The sequence below is a fragment of the Gymnoscopelus microlampas genome (assembly GCF_963454915.1).
Source record: "Gymnoscopelus microlampas genome assembly, chromosome: 9".
In the NCBI taxonomy this organism is placed as follows: Eukaryota; Metazoa; Chordata; class Actinopteri; order Myctophiformes; family Myctophidae; genus Gymnoscopelus; species Gymnoscopelus microlampas.
In genome coordinates, this window is record NC_139946.1 from 52,037,752 (window position 1) to 52,061,057 (window position 23,306).

The 23,306-nt window shown below is 43.1% G+C and overlaps 1 protein-coding gene across 4 annotated transcripts in view; it reads left to right on the forward strand.

The window, feature by feature from the left end:
• nek1 (NIMA-related kinase 1) overlaps nucleotides 1–23,306 on the forward strand; it is a 46,491-nt gene that overhangs the window by 4,631 nt on the left and 18,554 nt on the right. Inside the window, exons 9-28 of one of the 4 annotated variants that reach the window (XM_084067808.1) lie at nucleotides 1,104–1,304; nucleotides 3,060–3,132; nucleotides 3,558–3,709; nucleotides 3,975–4,040; nucleotides 5,448–5,507; nucleotides 6,621–6,668; nucleotides 7,394–7,474; nucleotides 9,432–9,619; nucleotides 10,796–10,900; nucleotides 11,185–11,254; nucleotides 11,835–11,912; nucleotides 13,955–14,038; nucleotides 14,481–14,558; nucleotides 14,739–14,834; nucleotides 16,910–17,140; nucleotides 17,236–17,289; nucleotides 18,163–18,430; nucleotides 19,842–19,967; nucleotides 20,524–20,688; nucleotides 22,011–22,241. In XM_084067808.1, coding sequence (XP_083923934.1) covers nucleotides 1,104–1,304; nucleotides 3,060–3,132; nucleotides 3,558–3,709; nucleotides 3,975–4,040; nucleotides 5,448–5,507; nucleotides 6,621–6,668; nucleotides 7,394–7,474; nucleotides 9,432–9,619; nucleotides 10,796–10,900; nucleotides 11,185–11,254; nucleotides 11,835–11,912; nucleotides 13,955–14,038; nucleotides 14,481–14,558; nucleotides 14,739–14,834; nucleotides 16,910–17,140; nucleotides 17,236–17,289; nucleotides 18,163–18,430; nucleotides 19,842–19,967; nucleotides 20,524–20,688; nucleotides 22,011–22,241 — 2,455 coding nt within the window. The remainder of the gene's footprint in view (nucleotides 1–1,103; nucleotides 1,305–3,059; nucleotides 3,133–3,557; nucleotides 3,710–3,974; nucleotides 4,041–5,447; nucleotides 5,508–6,620; nucleotides 6,669–7,393; nucleotides 7,475–9,431; nucleotides 9,620–10,795; nucleotides 10,901–11,184; nucleotides 11,255–11,834; nucleotides 11,913–13,954; nucleotides 14,039–14,480; nucleotides 14,559–14,738; nucleotides 14,835–16,909; nucleotides 17,141–17,235; nucleotides 17,290–18,162; nucleotides 18,431–19,841; nucleotides 19,968–20,523; nucleotides 20,689–22,010; nucleotides 22,242–23,306) is intronic. The other 3 variants (XM_084067810.1, XM_084067811.1, XM_084067809.1) reach the window with 3 other exon arrangements.

A 23,306-nucleotide genomic window follows, 5' to 3' on the forward strand; every position in this document is an offset into this window, starting at 1 on the left:
CATGACCGTAGAGAGATTCTGTGCTGCTGTTGACAACCAGGATTTTATGCAGAAGGAAAAAAACAGTGCTTATACAGTGACATGCATGCTAGGACAGCTTCAGATCAGAATCAGAAAGATATCATTTTCAGTCGCACCTAAAAATAACTAAAATACAAAAACATAGAGGGGTGAACCACTTAAGCCAAGGCACCTTGGACTTGCAGTTCAATACATAAAATAAAAACCACAATACCTCACTAGATAAAACAAAAAGACATCTCCCACTGAATAAAAGCTAAAAGAGAAATAATATGTAAAATATGCGTGGCTTCAAAGCAATCTTCACACTAGTATCTGTTTGTCCCGTTGCCTTCAGTTTAGGGATGCACCGATTGGGAAATCCTGGACCGACGCCGATGTTTAAAATACCTATTTGACCCATAGCCGTTTTTTTGTTTGTTTTGTTTTTGTTCTTACCGGTATTCATTCCCACTTTTGTATCAGAAACAAATAATTCCTCATTATTAGTCTTTTCTTTTCTTTGCCCTTCATCTATTTCCATTCAAAACGGGGAAGCATCTGTGTAAGTTACTTTATCCATATTTTATACTTTGGCTATTCAAAAATAGCAGAGCTTGTAGATCTGCTATTTTTGAAAAATCGTGGAAGATTTAGCAAATCTTTGAATATATATATTTTTAAAGCAACCATTTTTTACTCAAGTCTTTGCTTCTGGGGGTCCCTGGAACAACATATTTTGAGATGGGGGTCCGCGGCCAAACACATAACTAATTTTGGGGGTCCTTGACATGAAAAAGATTGAGAACCGCTGATTTAGAAACAGGTTTTTCAGGAAACTGTTAGGATTTAGAAGACATTTTTGGAATCGGCTTCAGGTCTTAATTGGTTTATGAGAAACAAACGTAACATCAACAGATAAACATGTCAGCCTCTGGTATCACTGAATGTCATCTTATTTGTCGATACACCGATGGCAGTCAACAAGGCAGGCATCGGCCAATATATACCAATCTACGGCCGATTAATCGGTGCATCCCTAACTCAGTTGTACCTTTCTGCACATAATGGCAGGATATCATGTGTGTCTTTTTTATTCTCAGTTCGAGGCCGGCAACATGAAGAACTTGGTCCTGAAAATCATCCGAGGGTCCTACCCCCCCGTGTCCAACCACTACTCCCAGGACCTGCAGTTCCTCCTGGGCCAGCTGTTCAAACGCAACCCCCGGGAGAGGCCGTCAGTCTGCACCATCCTGGACAAACCCTTCCTCTCACGCAGGATACAGAGGTTCCTCACACCACAGGTACAGAATACAGAGGTTCCTCACACCACAGGTACAGAATACAGAGGTTCCTCACACCACAGGTACAGAATACAGAGGTTCCTCACACCACAGGTACAGAATACAGAGGTTCCTCACACCACAGGTACAGAATACAGAGGTTCCTCACACCACAGGTACCACTCGCAAACGCAAACAGTTGTACTAGAGCAGGGCTTCTCAAAGTGGGTGCCGTGGCACCCTAGGGTGCCTTCACGCAAGTCCAGGGGTGCCTCAGAATACTTTGCTAATATTTGGAATTTATCAATGTCACTTCAGTTTAACCACTTAGACCCTCTATATACTTAGTAAAACGGACCTGAGTTAAACTCTACTTGGTGCGTTCTTTTTCAGCCTACAGTACACCAAGTCTCTTCACCAAAAACAGCTGATCTACAAGCTCACAACATGTCACAACGCAACGCGTTGTGAGCTTGTAGATCGGCTATTTTTGGTATCACATGATGATATTTCATTCATTTATTTACAGTCATATTTGTATTGCCTTGTTGCACCACTGTTTTATACTCTTACTGTACTTTACATTATAATTTTACTTAATTTTACTAACTTGTACCTGCACATTAACACTTATGAATGAATTTTTGTATTTATTCCTAGATCAGTGGTTCTCAAACGTTTTAATTCCAAGGACCCCCATGACTCTGAGAGTGTACAAATGGAACCAGTTCCATTTGTATAAGCTCAGAGTTACAGACCTGTAAGGGTCCATTTTGAACCCCCACAAGGAACCCAGATGGTCCCTGCACTCCACTATGAGAACCACTGTCCTACAGTAGATCTGTTTAAATTACACACTGGTATCTGATCGGTACTCGGTTTCAAACGATATGCAAGTTATGGGTTATCGGGAAGGAAAACATTTTGTTGTACTCTTATATTCCATAGTATGATGGTGTCGCGTGCCGGAAATAGTAGATCTACAAGCACACAATGCATCACAATGCAACTTGTTGTGTCCTTGTAGATCGGCTGCAAAAAAGTGGGAATCAGGCTTCACTTCAGAGTCCTGCAATGGGCCGGGTACCCGCGGATACCCGCCGGGTACCCGCGTTTGACCGGTGAAAACGGGTGAAAAATATGCTTTTATAAGTTCACGGGTACGGGCGGTACTGAACTAAATGCGGGTGGGTAACATTTTGTTGTGAAAATCGGAGCGCACTGTTTCCGCCCAAACAACGTCACTTGTGTAACTTAACACAGCATGCCGGCATAGAGCATGCGGGTCAGTTGTCTTAACTCACAAAAACACATTGAACATCCTGTTAAACCTTCAAATTAAAACCATCTGACAATGTAAACAACGACACATGTGTACTGCGTGTATGTGCATTCTCTTGCGTGGCTATATATGGAAACCTCGCTCCTCCGTTCTTCACTTGATGTGCAGGTTTCTGAACGAACCTGACCACTGAATGTACCGCTATTGTTGAAGGCTGCTATCTTGTGTTAAAAGCATTTTTAAATTGAGTGACTTGTCTGTAGGCTACTTACTGCATGTAATCACGGGTAACGGGGCGGACAACAGGTCCATTATTTGACGGGCGGGGCGGGTCTGGTTTGTATTTTGATATAATCACAGGTGACGGGTCGGTCTACGGATCTGATTATTGATGGGCGGTGCGGGTTGTCAAAATTGGACCCGTGCAGGACTCTGCTTCAGTTTGACTTGATTTGACCAACTGTAACATTGCTCTGCTCTTTCTTGCGTTCCAGATCATTGCTCAGGAATTCAGCCATACATTCTTTCACAAGCAGCCTAAAGTGGGTCTGGCACAGGGGTTACCAGGTAAATTAGAATAAACTACCTATATAGAAATATGTACAAATATATATCGCCTCTGTCGGGTGGAAACCCCAAAACTGTGACTTTTCACCATTCAAATTAAAAAATAGCAAAAGTAGACGATATTTGAGTTTCGAGACACGTTTCGAGCTTGTAGATCCTCTACTTTTGATGCTTTTGTGTGACGTTGTAGTATGATCACGTAGGGCATTAATTTACGAAAAAACACAAATATGGAGATAAGAGATTTTTGCCCAACAGGAACTTCTTTTGCTGTGGTCCTTTTATTTTTACTTGAAGAAAATGGACCACAGCAAACACATTGCTGTCACTGAACGCAATGTTTTATTTATGACGTGTGTGTGTGTGTGTGTGTGTGTGTGTGTGTGTGTGTGTGTGTGTGTGTGTGTGTGTGTGTGTGTGAGCAGCCAAGCGTCCCGCCCCTGGTGCCCTACCGCTCACCCCAGTCCAGAAGCTCACCAAACCAGCCGCCAAATATGGAGTGCCTTTAGCCGCCAGGAAGCTCTCGGACGTCGGCAAGAGGCCGGCGGAGAGGAAACCTGCCGTCAAACATAAACCGGTTAGTAACTCTACACTCTCTGAACCCAACCATCAGGGGGTGGGTTAACGTTCACTCTTTAACATCAGTAACGGGTGTTACCTCGCTGTCTTTTACGTTGAACTAGCGGACCATTCCCCCCCACCCACCCCCACCCCTTGGCGTGTGTGTATAGTATGTATCTGCGGGGTGTTTGTGTGTGTGTGTGTGTGTGTGTGTGTGTGTGTGTGTGTGTGCATGCCTTCATGTCAAACCTCTGAAGCCCAGTGTGTCATATGTCGCTCAGGCCCCCCTCCCAGCAGCCCCCCAGAGAAGAGTGAGTCACGTGGAGGAAGAGAGGAGAAAGTTCGAGGTACAGCCAAGAGGGAGACCCACGTAACTTGTCTTATCCCCCCTCCTCTCCCCTTTCCCCCCCCTCCCCTTTACACACACGAGGGCACGGTCACACATCTGCGTCCAGGGGTGTACTGGAGGTGGGGCGTGGGTACGCACGTGCATGGACATGCACGTGCGTACCCGTGAGAGTGCGTCTAACTCGCGTATCGAAAAACAAAAACAACCATTCACACCTCTTACCAAAGCTTACAAAAGCTGCTGAGCGTCAACAACGTGAATTAAGTAAAACATTTGAGTACTTTTCCCACCACTGGTCACATTCCATGGATGGACCACCACCTCAACAACAAATCAGATGATGAAAACCAGGGCAGAGAGAACAGGGACATGTTCCCCCTGCTGGCCTGAAATGAAATCACAGCACAGTATGCATGAGATTATACATTCAAATTCATAGGAATGACCCTCACTGGCTGCAATGGATGCATATCAGTGGTCCATTGTGTGACCTGTTAAGTACTGTAGGTGTACATAGGCATACTGTAAGATGTTTTGAAGCAGTTCAAAGAGAACGTTTGGATAACAGTGGCTGATGCCTGGATTCATGAACTAAATTACAGAGGTGACGTCTACATTCTGCAAGGTAAATGCATATGACAACACTAAAGTATCCCCATTTTGCAAGTAAATAGAATAACATTTTATATATATTGTGGCTTAATAAATAGTACTACGCTACACTATTAAAGAGGTTATTTCAATCGCGATCGTTTGTGTGTGTGTGTACGTGCGCCTGACGTAGCGCTCTGCCAGTTAAAAAATCCACAGTACACCACTGTCTGTGTCAGAAGTGTTGTAGCCAACGCATGCCAAGTTAGACGCGTCAATTTCCCACGTTGTCTTGCGGGTTGTGAGCAGTGCTGGTTTTCTGGTGTGTAGTTCACTCGACTAAAGTTTCAGTAGTCGACTCACTGAAAGAAAACTACAGCCTTGTGGGGTCAACGAGGGCGTTTATTTCCTATCGATTGACGTCCGTCAATGTTCACCAGTGTTGAACTCCAAGCTTTGACGTTCACACTCGTCAATGCTCCACCCCTTTGCTCCCGTAGAATGGAGGTGAACGGGGAAGCTGACGCTTCTGACGCGTGTGAAGTGCATGTGTGACCGTGCTCTGAAGATAGTTCTACTGTCCTTCTTATTAACCCCCCAGTTCTCTTGCTCCCGGCCCTACTGGGAGCGTTCTGCCTGATTTTCTTTTTAACTCCTCCTGTTAATCTACCCAGAGTCTTAATTTCCTCCTCCTCCTGCCTCTTCCTGGTTGCTGATAGAGCAGTCCTCCTGCCTACCGGCCTTTTTAAGGCGGGTTCACTCTTACGCTCACGCTGTTTTTATTTTGTCCGCTCTCTGGTGTCAACGTTCACAGGAAGGCGCGAGGAAGAAGAGACTGGAGCTGATCGAAAAGGAGAGAAAGCAGCGAGAGCAGGTGAGCGCCTCCATGTGGTGTTTTTAGTTTAGTTTTGTAGTTCACCCAACAAAAAAAATCTAAAGAAGTCTAAAGAACAATCACAGAACACTCTCAGAGTTTGCTGACAAAACTCCTCATCAACTGAAGACAATATTGGCTGTTCCTTTAGAGCAGTGGTTCTCAAACTTTTTCATGTCAAGGACCCCCAAATTGACACTTATTAGTCCACGGACCCCCGTTTGAAAAGATGTGTCAGGGACCCCCATAAGAGAAGAGTTTTATGGCTCTAGCAGTGATTCTCAACCAGTTTTACATGCATTTGGCTACGGACCCCCATTTAATGTCATTTCTATCTCTGGGACACCAATTTATATTGTAAAATCTATGTTAATTTAACTCTGAGAGTGTACAAATGGAACCAAATGGACCCTAACGGGTCCATTTGGTTCCATTTGTACACTCTCAGAGTTACAGACCCGTAAGGGTCCATTTGGTTCCATTTGTACACTCTCAGAGTTACAGACCCCTAAGGGTCCATTTGGTTCCATTTGTACACTCTCAGAGTTACAGACCCGTAAGGGTCCATTTTAATTCCTACGTTCCTAACTATCTATCATTTAGCTGGGAACCCCTGGAACTCCCTCAAGGACCCCTGGGGGTCCCCGGACCCTACTTTGAGTTCCAATGCTTTAGAGTTCCAGAAAGTGACCATAACATTTCTAAATGCACCTCATGCAGCATAATCTCAGTCCAAAAGAAACAAACAGTTGCGCTGTGAGTAGAAAATACCTATATTTCACCATTATTTAGTGCAGAATGTACTTTTGTTCCCTGAGTAAACCGCCTATAAGGCCTTAGAAGCTCAACCCAGGAAGCAAAAGTACCTTTCAAAACAGTGACTGTATCTACATTCTGCTCTAAATAATGGTAGAAGATGGGTCTGTAACAACTCACAGTGCAAATATTGCATTATGATGCGTAAGCTTTATGGTCGTGGCTTTATGTCATTTGCTATGCTGTTCACTGCTTCAGTTAATGTTTTATTAACTCCTTGAGTGTTTTGTGGACAGAGAAGTCTTTATACTTTTTAAATAGTTGGGTGAACTATTCCTTAACTTGTGTTTCCCTCAGATGGTCCTGTTGAAAGCAGTTCAAATGAAGAGATATGAAAAGGAGAAGGTGAGTAGTGACTATAAGCAGCTTTCTCCCTTATGTGTTACTGAAGTGGTCTGTTGTGCGGGCCCTGAACCCAGTGGGCCCTGAACCACTGTGGCTGTCTTAACACTGTGGGCCCTGAACCACTGTCGCTGTCTTAACACTGGGCCCTGATCCACTGTGGCTGTCTTAACACTGGGCCCTGAACCACTGTGGCTGTCTTAACACTGGGCCCTGAACCACTGTGTCTGTCTTAACACTGGGCCCTGAACCACTGTGGCTGTCTTAACACTGGGCCCTGAACCACTGTGGCTGTCTTAACACTGGGCCCTGAACCACTGTGGCTGTCTTAACACTGGGCCCTGAACCACTGTGGCTGTCTTAACACTGGGCCCTGAACCACTGTGGCTGTCTTAACACTGGGCCCTGAACCACTGTGGCTGTCTTAACACTGGGCCCTGAACCACTGTGTCTGTCTTAACACTGGGCCCTGAACCACTGTGGCTGTCTTAACACTGGGCCCTGAACCACTGTGGCTGTCTTAACACTGTGGGCCCTGAACCACTGTGGCTGTCTTAACACTGTGGGCCCTGAACCACTGTGGCTGTCTTAACACTGGGCCCTGAACCACTGTGGCTGTCTTAACACTGGGCCCTGAACCACTGTGGCTGTCTTAACACTGTGGGCCCTGAACCACTGTGGCTGTCTTAACACCGACGTGATATCAACCCGTGAACTCTGACCTCCAGATAAATCGTATAAACCAAGCACGAGAGCAGGGTTGGAAGCACGTCCTGAGTTCTAGTGGAGGCAGCAGTCCAGAGAGGAAGGTACTGGAAGCCGCATGCTTTCTCATCGTCTCTGCCAGGCATGGCCCGAGACTATGTTTTGCACCCCGTCCGTCCGTCCGTGTGTGTGTGTGTGTGTGTGCGTGTGTGTCTGTCTGTGAATAGCTAATCTCCAGCACCGTTGGCTTGAGTGCACACACACTCCCTGGAGGCCAGAGCAGGACCTCTGCCCCACATTTTTCACATGCGCCACCACACATTTTTTGACTGTACTCCTACAGATTTTGTTCAAACATCAAACAGTATCTCTATAGTCATGAAATCAAGACGGATCTGTTTGATTTTTCACATTCCATGATTGGCTAAGGTTGACATCTAAAGTTTGCAGGAGTGGAACAAAATGCCGCCAATCATGAACGCAACGTCCGATTGCGGTGAAATTTTGCACGCACATTCGCACTACTATACGTTGAGGAACAAATGCCACCCTTTTAATATTGCCCTATTATAGCGCCACCAGGAGGCAGAGCTTTGCAAAACATTTGTTTTTATATTACTCCAACAAATGCATATCGGTACACATATCTCTATAGTCAACTGATCAAGACGGATCCGTCTGATTTTTCATATTCCATCCTGATTGGCGAATTCCGAACATTGCTGGCCCACAATAATCTACCTGGCCTGGCGGAGACCTGTGCTCCGAGGAGCACTTTTTCGAGTTTTATTTCAGAAGATGGCATTTAAATGTCATACCTCGGGGACCAGAAGTACCTTCAGAATATGGCATTTAAATGCCACTAATGCATGGCCGCCGTACGGAATTGCATGACTGTTGGGAGCGGGACGTTTCTGGAGAACTGCTCATCTGATGGATTTCACACTCAACGCTGCACTTCATTGTGTCCTCAGAAGTACCTTCATCAAGTGTGAAGTCATTCAGATGAATGGTTCTCTAGATACAGTATGTGAAAGACAGGCAGACAGATGTTTCATGCTTTTCTCATTCCTAGAATATATAGATTTATACATTCTGCATTTAATCAAATCAACAAAATGATTGTGTCTGTTAAGTTCAATACAATCCAGTTTAGGGGTGCAGCTGTTATTTGAACTAATCAAATTAATTGTTTATGCCTGCAACACCCTCATACCTGTCTAACTACTTCTTCAAAGTGAGTGACACCCACTCCCACAACATTAGAGGGAGCGATCATGATGTGGTTCCACACACATTTAGAACAGACATGGGAAAATTCTCATTCTACTGCTCTGCCACCAAAATGTATAATGCCCTGACACCATCCATTAAAGGATTTATAACACTGGCTTCTTTCAAAATTGTCCTGAAAGAACATCTACAGTATCAGGAGACCACAAGGGGAGGTACTGTAAATGTAAATTCCCACTGAAAGGAGGTGTCATTCACTGCCGCCGTTTTCCCTTTGTCTTCTTTGTACATATAGTGTTTGTATTTGTTGATGACATGTATTATTGTGTACATTGCTTATGTTATGTTGATTAATTGAATGAATACATAGGACCACAATGGAAACAAGTCCCCAGGACTGTTTTGTGTTATCCTTTTAGCTTTAATGTCTTACTGTACCACATGCTGTTTACATTTCTGACTAATAAAGTGTTCAATCAATTAATCAATTTAATACAATTATTTATTACTAATCTATCCCTATTTTGGGCGTGTCAATATAGCCTAAAATAGCTCACTAGCTCACAATGCGTCGCACCGCAATGCATCGTGAGCTTTTAGAGCAGCAATTTTCACTATTTTTGCAAATCATTGTGCGACAAAGTATCAAATTGTGCTCAAGTGGTTTATCCATTTGTTGACATTTAAAAGTTTAAAACATATTTTTTTTAAAAGCGCTTCTTGTTTATGTGATTTATCGAAAAAGTAATCAATAGAATAATGGCTAAGTAACTAAGTGAGATTTTTAGCCCTAATCCAGGTTGTCTTTCCTCTGTTCTCCTGTACCAGTGTTTTGGAGGGGGACGTCTGAGAGCGGCCGGGGCAGCTCAGGGTCCTACCGCCCTTGCAGCCCCCATCTCAGCCCCAGGCAAGGGCCTGTATGAACACTGCCATGCTGCTCTGGACCAGATGGCCATGCTGCAGCCCAAAGACGTCAGCAGAGATCGATCACCAGCAGGGGGCAGGAGTCCTGTTCGGTAGGTTCAGGGCCTCTGCCTTCTTAACCTCTACCAAATTTAGCTTTTGTGCACTGGTGTCCCCATACAAGCTCAGTGAGTGTGTAGATGTTTAGTTTGAGTGTATTGCTCCTGTGCAGGGGTCATCAATGTGTCCGTACACAGACAAATGTGTCCCTGGCAAGACATATCCATGTCCATGGCAAATCTTTGATTATAATGTCTTTGGGGGGGGGGGGGTGAGGTGCCCGCTGGCTTAGCAGTCCAGGCGCATACCACATATAGGCTCTAATGCAGCCTGACAGTGCGTCACAGGTTCGAATCCCGATCCCGATGACCTTTGCTGCGTGTCACTCCCCGTCTCTCACTCCCTGTTTCCTGTCTATCTCCACTGTGTAATATCAATAAAGAGAGAAAATATCTTTAAAATGTTTTTAAAGGGGTTTTCTGTGGCCCAGTGTTAAAGTGTCAGCCCATCACACCAGAGTCCGGCGGTTCAAGCCCACGCGGTGCATCTGGCTTTGTTGAGTGTCTTTATGAACACAATTGTCCCGTGTTCAGGGGAGGGAAGCCGGGCGGGGAGGGATGTACTTGTCACTGTACGGGCTGGGGAGTGTTGGGTGGGACTCAGGAGGAATAGGACGGAGGCTCTGCGTCCTCCCGGTGGGGGCTCCTCACTGGCAGGTGAGCCTGTAGGATACCACGGCAGTAACAACACAGAAATATGTGAATTAATTGGCATAATGACAAAATTGGGGAGAAAAAGGGGTAAAAATCACACCATGTCTTTTTTCACCACGATAATGTTCTTATTTTGTTCATATAACGTGCATTGTAAAGCTGACTTTACTAATGAGATATTGAAATCCCCAATATGGAATAAACTTTCTGCATTGATGCCTGTACACAGCCACTATAAGGTGGCTGACTTGCCAAGCCCCATGTTTTCTTCAGAATAATTAGGACAATGAAATTAAAGCAGAAATACTATCGTTTTAAAATGTGCTACTGGCATAGACACTATGGAACATTAGGAGGCCACTAGTGTTCATTTAGGGCTAGGTCTATATGTGTTTCTGGTTATTGACCGCTCATTTTGTACGTATATCTGTGGCAGAAATTGTCACGTGATGTCATGACCCCTACTCCTGTGTTGTTGTTTTAAAGGGGTGTACTTGCTGTGTTGTTGTTTTAAAGGGCTGTTCCTGCTGCAGCAGGCCCTGTGCTGCTCAACGGTGCTGCCCGCTCCCCACACCCTAACTCAGTCAAGAGGCTGCAGTACGTCTCCAGACAAGCCAACAGGTCAGTGAAGGAACAACTCCACCTGACTCAAGTCATCATCATCATATTATTATTATTATTACTAGTGCTGTGTGCCCATTAGAAACACGTACCAGTTTGGGACGGGCATATTGCTTGGTTCACCGGGGGTACTGCTTACAGGGTTCTCGGACACACACACACACACACACACACACACACACACACACACACACACACACACACACACACACACACACAGATTCCTTTAATGTATAGGTAGAGTGTTTGCAGCAGTCCTAATGACCCCAGTGTGTTGTTCTCAGGCACGTGGAGGAGTTCTTACAGAGGAAGAGAGAGGCCATGTTGAACAAGGTCCGAGCAGAGGGACAGCTGGTATGTACTGTAACTGTACTGTAACACACAACACTCTCACTCTCAAATAGCAGATCAACAAGCTCACAGCGCGACGCAGTGCATCGCGTTGTGAGCTTGTAGATCTGCTATTTTCAGCGAAAGCTTTCACCACAATACGGATGCTGGGGTTTAAGTGGTTAAGGGGGGGCAGTTATTATATAACGTGTAATCAAATGTTACTACTGACCATTTTCCAAAGAATACTACAGATGTCCTTAATTTCTGTTTTTTTATTTAAAGGTGATGTAAGTCATATATATATATTTTTTTTTGCTTAAGAGTATTTTGTTAAAAGGTTAAAGCTCTATTTTCTGATTTGTTTGTTCAGTAACAGGGTTCTTCCTGTCTCTGTCTCAGATTTTTTTTCCCTTTGCTTTCTGGTAAATTTACACATGTATAAATAACACATATCAATGTTTGAAGGAAAATGTTTTTGTGTGTTAATGAACCATTGTTAAAGTTCATATATTGTGGCCCCATCATCTGACCGTGATGGCGTTTGGTGTGAGGGGGTGGGCTTCATCTTTCTAAAGTGTGGTTGACTTGAACGGTAAAACAGGGGGCCCGGCAAAACCTGGCGGCCGTCTATGGAAGCCGGGCGGGATACAGGAGGCCCAGGGTCAACCGAGAGGAGGAGGTAGGAGCTCATCAGGTCTCAGTTGTCCTGCGTCACAAATCCACCTGATCCTCACTCACACCGCGCCACCCGTCTGCCTTGTCCTCCTTCATGTGTGTGTGCACTGTGCAGCGCTGTGTGTGTGTGTGCAGCGCTCAGCCCAGACACTCCAGTAATACCACCCGGCTGACACCATGGCCGAACACCCGCACGGCGTGATGCATGTTTATGTGAGTGTGTGTGAGTGTGTGTGTGTGTGTGTTGGGGTGGGAATCACCAGGTACGTCAACGATTCTATTTGTATCATGATTCTTGGGCCATAATTCTATAAGATCACGATTCATTGATATGTTGAGATTCCGCAAGTCATTGCGATTTTTCTTTGAATCCTATAAAAAGTTGCATACATGTACATATAAAAGATACTTTTATCAATACATTTCACTATATTTTATTTCCAAGTGCATTTAGAACAAGAAATGTAATTTTTTAACTTAAAATTATTTGTCTTGATTAACGTAAATTGAAGAGGCTTCTTTGGCACTTTTATCAGATTGTTTTGTGGTGTCTGTTGAGCTTAGTCAGAAAATGTGATGTGACAAAAACAATCTCAATTCTTGGCATCAATAATGGATACAGATTACAGATCATGACAAAAAGATATGTGATCTTATCATCTTAAGCTGGATCGTGTTGTTTCCCCCACCCCGTGTGCGTGTGCGTGTGTGTGTGTGTGTGTGTGTGTGTGTGTGTGTGTGTGTGTGTGAGAGTGAGTGAGCATATCACTGGTTCTTTATTGATTTGGCATCCATGTAATGGCAATTGTTTTTTTCCACTGCATATATTCTCATTGTTCATGTTATGATTGTTGTACATTATTGCTGTGACCCACCTCAAATAACCTCACTGGCTCTGTGGTTTTTAAGTTGGTTTAACTTTTTTCATTTGTAAGAAAACAAGAAATGTTTTTTTATTGCACTGTCAATTGCTGTCCTCACTCTGGCTGAAAGGCTTATCCCTTGTATCATTATTATGTTTAATTTATCCCTGCTTAGCTTACAGTATGTACACATTAAGATATGTTTTATTTATCCCTGCTTACAGTATGTACACATTATGACTATATCAGTTCATGTACGTATGCAAAACCTGCCTTAACCTGTATAAGTGTGACCTGTATTTATTGTTTTGTCAATGTGTGTGTCTCGGAGGTGATTGGGCGGGATAGAGGTAAAGTTCCTTCCCATCACCATGGAGACTGGGGATTAGAATCCTCCAGGTTGCATCCGGCTTGGACTGACAGTCCAACAAACACACATAGGCTCTATGCACAGCAGCCATATCGTATCATAAATAAATTGGGCCCCTTCCTTACTTTCTTCACAGGTGTTACCAATGATACTAACGAAGGCTCTGTTCCATTTAGTGTAGCACCGTGGTTCTCAAACGTTTTTAATTTCAAGGACCTCCATAACTCTGAGAGTGTACGGGTCCATTTGGTTCCATTTGTACAGACCCATAGGGGGCCATTTCGAACCCCCTCAAGGACACTTTGAGACCCACTGGTGTAGCAGAGTGTTTCCAGTGAGCCAACATGCACAATATCAGCACCCTGACTCTGTTTGACCAGAATGGAACAGAGCCTTCATTAGTATCATTGTTAAGACCTGTTTTTGGAAGTAAGAAAGGGGCCGTGTCTGGGGAGGGTGATCTCTGTCATATCACTAAAGACTCCTACAGGTTGGTCAGGGCATCTGTGTTCAGTGCGACATGGAACTAGGAGGAATAACATGTTACATGTGTTATGTCCTCCTGGTGAAACTCGGCACTGTCCGGTGAAAAGTAAGTGGCCTTGTTGTCACTCGTAACCCTGGAGACGTGGTTGTCTGTGCTCCGCCTATAGGACCAACTGTAGGAGTCAGCAGTGACAAGGCACTAGAAAACACAGGGAAGCGGGAACTGGCATAACGACTAAATTGGGTGAAGAAAAAAAAGCAAAAACAAAACAATGGTGTCTTTATTCACGGCCATGTAAGACACGTCATCTTTTTGTTCTTCTCCAGGAGTACCTAGCGAGGCTGAGACAGATCCGACTGCAGAACTTCAACGAACGCCAGGAGATCAAAGCTCGGCTAAGAGGAGAGAAGGTAAGGTCAACACGCTGTATTTCTCTTAGTGATATTTAGTCCCCCCCCATAGGCCTGTCACAATTATTACATAATCGTCTAATCGCAATTATTTTATATAATCGCAATTATTTTTGCATAATCGTCATAATCAATTCCATGTTAGAAAATGCCATATTTTTTTTTAAATGACAAAAATAGTGGAAATAGCCAATCTATAAGCTCAAAACACGTCGTTTTGAGCTTATAGATTGGCTATTACCACTATTAATGTTTATTTTTAAGTATAAAGTAATTAAATATGTGTTATTTGTCATATCTGACCTGTGCAACTTTTGTTTACGAAAGCTAAAAGCCAAACAGAAATGTAATTTTTATTCATAATGTTCCATTAAATCGTTAATCGCAGCCCTACCCCCCCACTGTGTTTTTACTGTCCTCTGTGGCTGCTGTTGTGTTTCAGTATGACAGTGACGGCTCTGACAGTCAGGAGTCCAGTGAGGAGGCAGAACTCAGGAGAAAAAAGATTGAGGTTCTAAAAGTGAGTCTTAACAGTCTGTGATTGTCTGCCTTCAACATTTTAGAAAATACATATACATAATACATTTAAAGTGAACATTTGTAACTCAAATCTTATTGTTCTGGGGATTCTATAAATGTCGTCTAAATCCTTACAGTTTAAAATACTGTCTGTCTGTCTGTCTGTCTGTCTGTCTACCAGGCCCAAGCTAACGCCCGTGCTGCCGTGCTGAAGGAGCAGCTGGAGAAGAAGAGGAGAGAACTTCATGAGAGAGACAAGCGACTTTGGGAGGACCATGTAAGTTCTCCCATCCTTTCATCTGCAGTTTGTTCTTCTCTGTCTTTGCATACACTGTGAAATCCTGAGTGTTCATTTAACTCTCACAGCGACAATCCTATAATATATGAAAGATTTTCATATATTTTCAAACATTTCCCCAAAATAGCAGATCTACAAGCTTACAGCAAGTTTGTAGATCAGCTATTTTTGCTATTTAAAAAGTTATCTGTCCTGTGCAATTTGTGATTATGAACCCTAAAAACCAAACAAAACCAAACAGAAATAAAAATTGTATTATGTTCCAATGTTCAATGCCAAAAGCACAATTAAATTCTTAATCGCAATTATTAGTATGACAATTAATTGTAATAATAATAATAATACCTGGGATTTATATAGCGCTTTTCTGAGTACTCAAAGTCGCTTTACAAGGCTAAACTAAGTGGAACAAAATCAAAACAAAACAACTTTAATGAGAAAATACAGAGATTAAAAAGTTAAAAAGGCTACAGAAGGCCAGGGAATAAAACACAAGTTGAGACTAGGGTGGTAGGAGAACAGTTAGGTGGGGAAAGCGGTTCTGAAGAGGTGGGTTTTGAGGGAGGTTTTGAACACGGCAAGGGTGGGGGCGGTTTTGATGTGAGATGGAAGTGGGTTCCAGAGGGTGGGTGCTGCAACGGAGAATGCCCTATCACCCCAGGTGCGCTTTGTTTTTTTTGGTGGGGAATTTGAGGAGGTTGGCATCGCTGGATCTGAGCGAACGGGTGGGAACGTGGTTGTGAAGGAGGTCGGAGATGTATTGGGGTGCCTGGTGGTTGAGGGCTTTGTAGGTGGTGATGAGGTTTTTGAAGTTTATTCTGTGTTTGACCGGGAGCCAGTGGAGGTGGATTGTCAACTTTAATTTGCAATCGTGACAGCCCTATTCCTCTCCTGTAATTGCAACAATGTACAAACTATAGTACTGTCCAATCCTGTGCACCGTCTGAAGTTATTCAAATAACTTCACATTGTCAACCAGTATGTGTGCTGCCCTATATGCCTTATAGGGTCTACACCATGAATTTTAACTTTTTCTTCATTTTTGTGTGTTTTTGGTCTCCCCCACCTCTCTTCTGTTCCAACAAATACCCGACTTCGAGCATGCAGGCTTTCATAGGCTATCTGTGGTTTTTATCTAAATTGGTCTGAAAACAGTCCGTCAGATTTGTTCCCCCACCCTACGTCACGTCTGGGAACAATTCCTCCCGTTTTCAGTTCTAACCCAAAAAAATAAATAAAAAAAAAAATAAAAAAAAGTTTTTTTTTATTTTAATTTTTTTTTTTAAATTGTTCTTATTTTTTTTTTTTACTTTTTCCACACAGAACCAGGACATAACATGCATACAAACTGGCTCAATAGCGCCCCGTGCCAAACAGGACAATGTGGTATTGCAGGTGAAAGTGCTTTATAAGCCAGAGAGAAGTTAGTTGGAATGAGTATATCTGAGGCTTGATTTAGGCTCAAACCTTTTGAAAAACGTTTGAGGGACATAAACAATATGATATCAAATATTATTATTATTTTTTAAATTCATGGTGTAGCTCCTTTAAATTCTATTAACATACTCTACCATACACATTAGTTCAAATAATGTATTATTCATTAAAACAAGTCCCAGATTTTTTGTTCAAACAATGTATTATTCATTCAAATAAGTCTCAGATTTTAGTTTTAAATGAACACTAATGATTATACAGAAGAAGCCCTTGAAGGCAGTATAAGTGATGTTTTTTGTGAAAATGTTACAGCTCTATGTGCAGATATATAGTAATAATTGCTATAGAGTGTTTGTTCAGTAGCAGGAGTCTCCCTGTCATTATAGCTCTTTTATTAACAGAAAATATATTTTCACCTGGGCTGAAACCTCCAGCTCCAGGCACAAGAAATCCATGGTCTACCGAGACTGTGATGCCGTCCGATGGATAGAGCTAATTAACACTTATTTTAAAAACAAATATCTCTTTACTGACTTACTGCACCTTTAATCTGTTGACATGGTCCAATCCTGTATGTGTAACCTTCATTGGTTTGTCACTGGTGTGTGTTGTGACAGCTTGCAGCTCGGGGGCTGAAGGTCGGCGTAGCGGCGGCGTCCTCTGCCTCTGAGACGTCGCTCGGACCCCCACAGCCAGGACCCCCTCTGCCCGGACCCCCACAGCCCGGACCCCCTCTGCCCGGACCCCCTCAGCCAGAGCCTGTTGTTAGAGCCCTCGCCCTGCCTGCAGCTAAGCCCTCCTCCACCCCAGCCTTATCCATGACCGCTGCCCTGAAGGGCGTGGGCGCGGTCAGTAGTTTAACTCTTAACACGGTCTCATGGCATACAGCAGTGTAGTGTCGATCTGACGTACCGATGTTCTGACGTTGTTTTGTTTCCCGCAGAATTCCCCCGTTAAAGAAGACCCGCCGAAGCCAGAGGCAGCCGCAGTGATCCAGGTTAGTAGGGTCTGTAGATGGTTACTCGGCTGTGGTCACTTTAACCACTAAAAACCCCATATGGGTGAGCGGAGTCTCTCAGGGCTCTATGCTAGTGTATTTTCAGTTTTCGCTCTACATTAAATATATTTGTTGAAAATAGCTGATCGACAAGATCATAGCGCTTTGCAACACAACGCGTTGTGAGCTTGTCGATCTGCTGTTGGTTTTCCAGAATACGAGTGCTGGGGTGTGAGTGGTTAAGCTGCAGCTGCAGATCCTACAAGCTATTTTATGTGTTTTATACTTTAAGGACTTTAATTGTGCTGAAACCGTGCCCCGATATGGGCCATGTCAGTCATCACAGATGACTGACGTCATAGATGACTGATGCCATGCCGTTCCCATGTGGATCCCGGGATACGCATACATTTTCTAGTTTTCCTCCAACTTGTATTTTTTAATGCTATACTTTAATTATATCTTGCATTGTTATATATACTTGCTTGTTTGTGCCAAGCCTACTTGGCATGATCTAATGCATACATGGGCAACTGGCGTTACTTTTCAGTATTCTAATTCAAAAATAGCAAAAAATAAATCAGGATTCCAATTCAAAAATAGCCGATCTACAAGCTCAAAAAGCACCGCAGTGCGGCGCGTTTTGAGCTTGTAGATCGTCTATTTTTGCTACTTTTGTGTGACATAAGTACGGCATTAATTTACGAAAAAAAAGTTAAAATACGGAGAGAAGAGGTGTCTGCCCGACAGTATATGCAATGTGGCCCTCTGGAGTGAGTGTGGAAATATAGTGGCCCTCCCCTCTCCATCATCAGAGTTGCATCACCCTTGATCTAACGGGACTGATGTTTTATGTTATATGTACCGTCACAGAAGAGAGAGATTCTACGCCGACTGAACCAGAACCTGAAAGCACAGAGCCCGGAGGAGGAGGGACCGGTCCGGCCCCCGGAGGAAGCTGCACCACCCCCTGCCGCCCCCCAGCTGAAGCACCCCGTCACAGAGGAGCGTCCGGCGTCCGGAGGAGGAGACAGGAAGAAATGGGAGCCCGCCGCTGCCGTAGCCCCAGTCCTCACGGTGGCCCAGCAGACCTTAGACGACTCCAGCATCATCGCTGGTTCTGTATCGTGCATCGCCTCGGGTTGGTTTTTCTGTTCTTCTCATTGTGATATGAACTTTGTCATATTAGTGTGTGACATGGTGTTGATTTTGACAGCAAATTTTGATTTAGTCGTAGTCTTTTGAATAAAATTCCATTTAGTTTTAGTCATATTTTAGTCATCTGAAATGTCTTAGTTTTTGTCTAGTTTTAGTCGACTAAAATGTGTTTTGGCGGTGCCTTTCGTTTCGTTTCGTTTCGTTTCGTTTCGTTTTGTTTGTTTCGAACATCATACAATATAAAAGTCACAATAAAAACAGTATAGTAAAGAATACAAAATATTTTAAAAACTATTTCAACTATCTCCATGTACAATAAATCATAAGTGTTTGAAAAGGAGCAGGAAGAAGCTAATGCTTATAAAATATCCTACCCCCTATTACAGTTTCATATTTACACAAAATCATATTAGAAACATTGTCTTTGAAAAGAAAAAACAAGCCTTGATGGCGTCGTAATGATTTTACACTTACTTGGTTGCATGCTGAAAATAGCTGATCTACTTGTAGATCAGCTATTTTCAGAGCATAACACCTGAGCGCAACCAAACATAAGATGACTTGTCTTTTAGTTCTACTCGATCTGCTCTCCACTAGTCGCTCACTAACATTTTAGTCTAGTTTTTATTTGTTGATGAAATTGTCAATATATTTAGTCTTAGTTTTAGTCATCATAGCTTAGTTTTGATTTAGTTTTATTTAGTTCTCGTCAGTGAAAAAAGGTAGTCAACCAACATATGTCGTCATAGTTTTAGTCGACGAAATCAACACTAGCATGACATAGAAGACCTATGATATGTCCTGGAAAAGTTTCATTGGAAATATGATTCAATTTAGTGTTGTTGTTTTTATGTTTTCAGTGTCAATTGTTGCCCTACGTTCAGATACTATGAATGCTATGAAAGCATAAAACTGAAAAGAAAGAAAGGGTATTTTGTGATAATATTATTGGCATTAAATAAATGAATTGCCCAAAGTGCACATTTTGGGCAATTTCAGTGGCCTGATGCTAAAATGTAGTTGACCCCTGCTTGCTTTAAACTATTCAAAATGAACAGCAGTATAATATAATCTATATAGCTTGCGTACAATGACTAAATATAATGTTCTTGTTGATAATGTTCCTATATCTGTCGAGCTGAATCACATTTGTTTATATATATATATATATATATATATAGCACCTAATCACAACAAGAGTTATCTCATGACACTTTAGAGCAGGCCATCATACTGTTTAGTTTACAGAGACACAACACAATTCCCTCATGAGCAAGTAGCCTACTTGGCAACAGAGGAAAGGAAAAACTCCACTTTGACGAGAGGAAACCAAAAAGAGAACAAGTATGGCTGATTAATGAAAACTGGATACATTGTATCCCCTCCTTCCCCAGGCACTGTGATGTCTCCGGAGCAGAGACCGCCATCTGGTGGAGACAGGAAGAGGTGGGAGGCAGGAGCTCCACTGGTCCTCTCTGTGGCCCAGCAGACTCTGGAGGAGAGCTACGTCAGGACGGCTGGTGAGTGTTAGAATGACAACATGTAACATAACGTCTGTATACTGAAAAAGATTATTATAATGTTGACTTCATGTGTTCAATTTCAGTTTGTTTTAATACATAAAGCAGGTGTTTTTAGTTATGTTTTTATTTCATGAAAAGGCTTAGTTTTAGTTCAGTTTTAGTTTTTTATTGTAGGGTAGTTAGAGGCAAGATTAAAAAAGCTCAGAAAAATAGCAAAAATAGCCGATCCACAAGGTGTCCATTTTTGATATTTAAAATGATCCCTGGCTAATAAGCCAAATATGCCTTAATACATTATAATTGTCCTCTATAACTAAAAACACCTTAAATATTTGATTTATTTTAGAAACAGTTCATCTTTCACTCAATGGGGCAATGCCCGTCACAAGTTGATGATGTCATTTGTCCATGTGTGGTCTAGCCCTATGGAATTTATGTACTGCATGTGAAAATAAAAACCTTTAAAATATTGATTTGATGCTCATTTTAACCTTAGGAAGTATTCATTTTTAGTGAGCTGAAAGGTCACTGAACAGTACATGTACCCTCTCAGAGCACACGGTGGGCGAGGTCATTCAGATGGGGGTCCCTCAGCAGGACGAAGGGGGTCCCAGGAAGGCGTGGCGGAGTCCAGACTCTCAGGTTCTGAGAGTGCTGGGGGAGGCGGAGCTGCAGCCGTTCACACAGACAACGCTGGACAATGTCAGCATCTGTATGGGTCAGTCCTTTACTCTACTTTATCTGTTCATTTAGACGGGACAATGCACATTACAACGTGAATTCAATCAACTGAACATGATCTCATGTAAACATGCCGGATCCGTAGTCCCACATAACAACAACACCACACTGTCAACATGACAAAAACAGACTGTCTGTCTACATTTTTATTTTAAAGGAGTAGGAGTAGTAGTACACCCCATGAAGCATTTAATTCATGGAGATTTTTTTGTTTTTGTTGCTTTCCTAAGCCAATAATTTGGCATGACGTCCATGGGAGCGGACTCTCCGGTAGGAGACTCAAAGACTCTCCTACCGGATACATTAGCATCTTTCCACCGGTAATCAAATTATTGGCTTAGGAATGCGACAAAAAATCTCCATGAAATCAATGCTACTCCTTTAAGAATATCATACCTAGTTTAAACCTAAATAAAAACGTAAATACTAAAGTCTAATACCTAAACAATAGAATATCTAAAGCCTAATTTGAAATATCTAAGCTCTAAAAACTATCAATGGTCACATGTTTGAGACATTTTTAACAATTGCTATTTTTAACCATTGTTTTAGTTTTAAAAGTACACAAGGTGGGGCTTTCCCGTAGAGTGGAGGCTATTCCATCGTAGGCTTCCCTTGATGGAGAGGACATTCTGTCCCAAAGTGGTCTGCCTACGATGGACCTCACAGTCCAGTCTGGTGTCTGTCTGACCTAGTGCCACGTCCAGTGTCTCTCTTCCTGTGGATAAAATAGATAGAAGTTGCAGTCAGTGATTGACAATGTACTTACATTAAACTTAAACTTATGCCAAACATTGCCCAACTATAGAGGTCAAGAGGTGTACGCACATCCAAACATTATGATTGGTGCTGGATCAAAACAGATAAACTGTGAACAAAAGAAGAAGGTCCGCACAGAGAAGGTCCAAAAATAATTTTATAATAGACGGCTCTATTATTAAATGATTTTGGGAGCATCAACACGGTGTGCAGACCTTCTCCTTTTGTTCACACATTACCCAACTAGCCGGTAACAATCACAGCAATTGTGGCACAAGTGGTAACAGTAGAAGTTGGTGTGTCTTGTCCATATACAGTACTGTAAAAGTGTGTCTACAGTACCTGCAGGGCTCGCAGGTTCTCTGTCATCATAGTCCATGAGTCCATAAACCTTAAACAGGTTTGTCCATAGAGCTCATCATTACACAGTTCATGGAGAAACAAGGGGCTTTTTAGATCTCAGCGCAGCATTTTCACACACGATTATGGTTATGTTGAAGCAGCTGCTGTGATAATATCCCCACATGTTCTCCCCCACAGACAAGTCTAAGCAAACAGCAGCAGTGACGCCGACGCCTGCAGGACTGAGTCCGTCTAGAGACTCGGCGAAGCCCCCTGAGCCCCCCCACCAAGCAGCTGTGCTTCAGAGCCCCAGGGCTCAGGGTCAGGAGGAGGTTGTGGTTACGACGGAGGCCTCGGTTCGGCGGGACCCTGTTGTCCCTGAGGCAGAGAACCGGCTGCTGATGCCACCTGGACTCACAGACATCCAGGGTTAGTATATAATGCACTCAGTGGGCACTTATATCCACCCATTCATTAAAGGGATAATTCACCAAAATGACTTTTTTTTCCTATGGATTAGTCACCCCATGGAGACTTGAATTCATGGATATTTTTTTGTTTTTGTCTCATTCCTAAGACAATTATTTGATGACCAGCAGCGGTTTCCGGTAGGAGACACAAAGAGTCTCCTTTGTGTCTCCTACCGAAACCGCCGCCTTCCTGTCCATTGGTCATCAAATTATTGTTTTAGGAATGAGACAAAAACAAAGAAAAAATCCATGAATTGAAGACTTCATGGGGTGACTAATCCATAGAAAAAAAGAGTTCTCCAAACAGAGAATGATGTGGCTGAAACTTATATAAAGTATTGACAATATAAAGTATTGTTTGCAAAAAGGGCCAAGAGGTTCAGTTACAGTTCCACCAACATCAGAATGAGCAGGTGATAAGCCACTTTGAACGTGGTATGATTGTTAGTGCGAGACGGGGTGGGGACCAGGGACCCCCGGGTGTCCTTGAGGGGGTTCCCCAGCAAAATTAATCAGAGAAAATCTGAGAGTGTACATTTGGAACCAAATGGACCCGTAGCTGGGTTTGTAGACTGTAGACTCTCAGTTGAATTAACACTGGATTTTACAGTGATTTGGGGTCCCAGAGAGACCGAAAGAAAGACAATGTGTCAAATGGAGGTCTGTGGCCTAATGAATGTCAAACTGTGGGTCAAATTAGAAAGGTTTGATAGACACTGCTGTGCGGTGTGTAGAGTTCACTGAGAATAAATAGACCAACATCCAGCCTCTCATTGAACATGGTAAAGGATGGGGGCACAAATCGCCGTCGTACCTGTCTGATGCTCAGTAGACATGTACTGTTGTGTACCTAATAGAATGGCCACCGAGTGTCAACGGACCAGATAGCGATGTTTCAGTTAAGCTACCAAGTGGTGCTCCGGTGGCGCAGGGCTACAGTGTGTTCAGCCTGTTCAGGGGTGTGGAACTAGGAGGAGCAGCATGTTCCTCCACATCTGACACGTCCTCCTGGTGAAACTCCTCA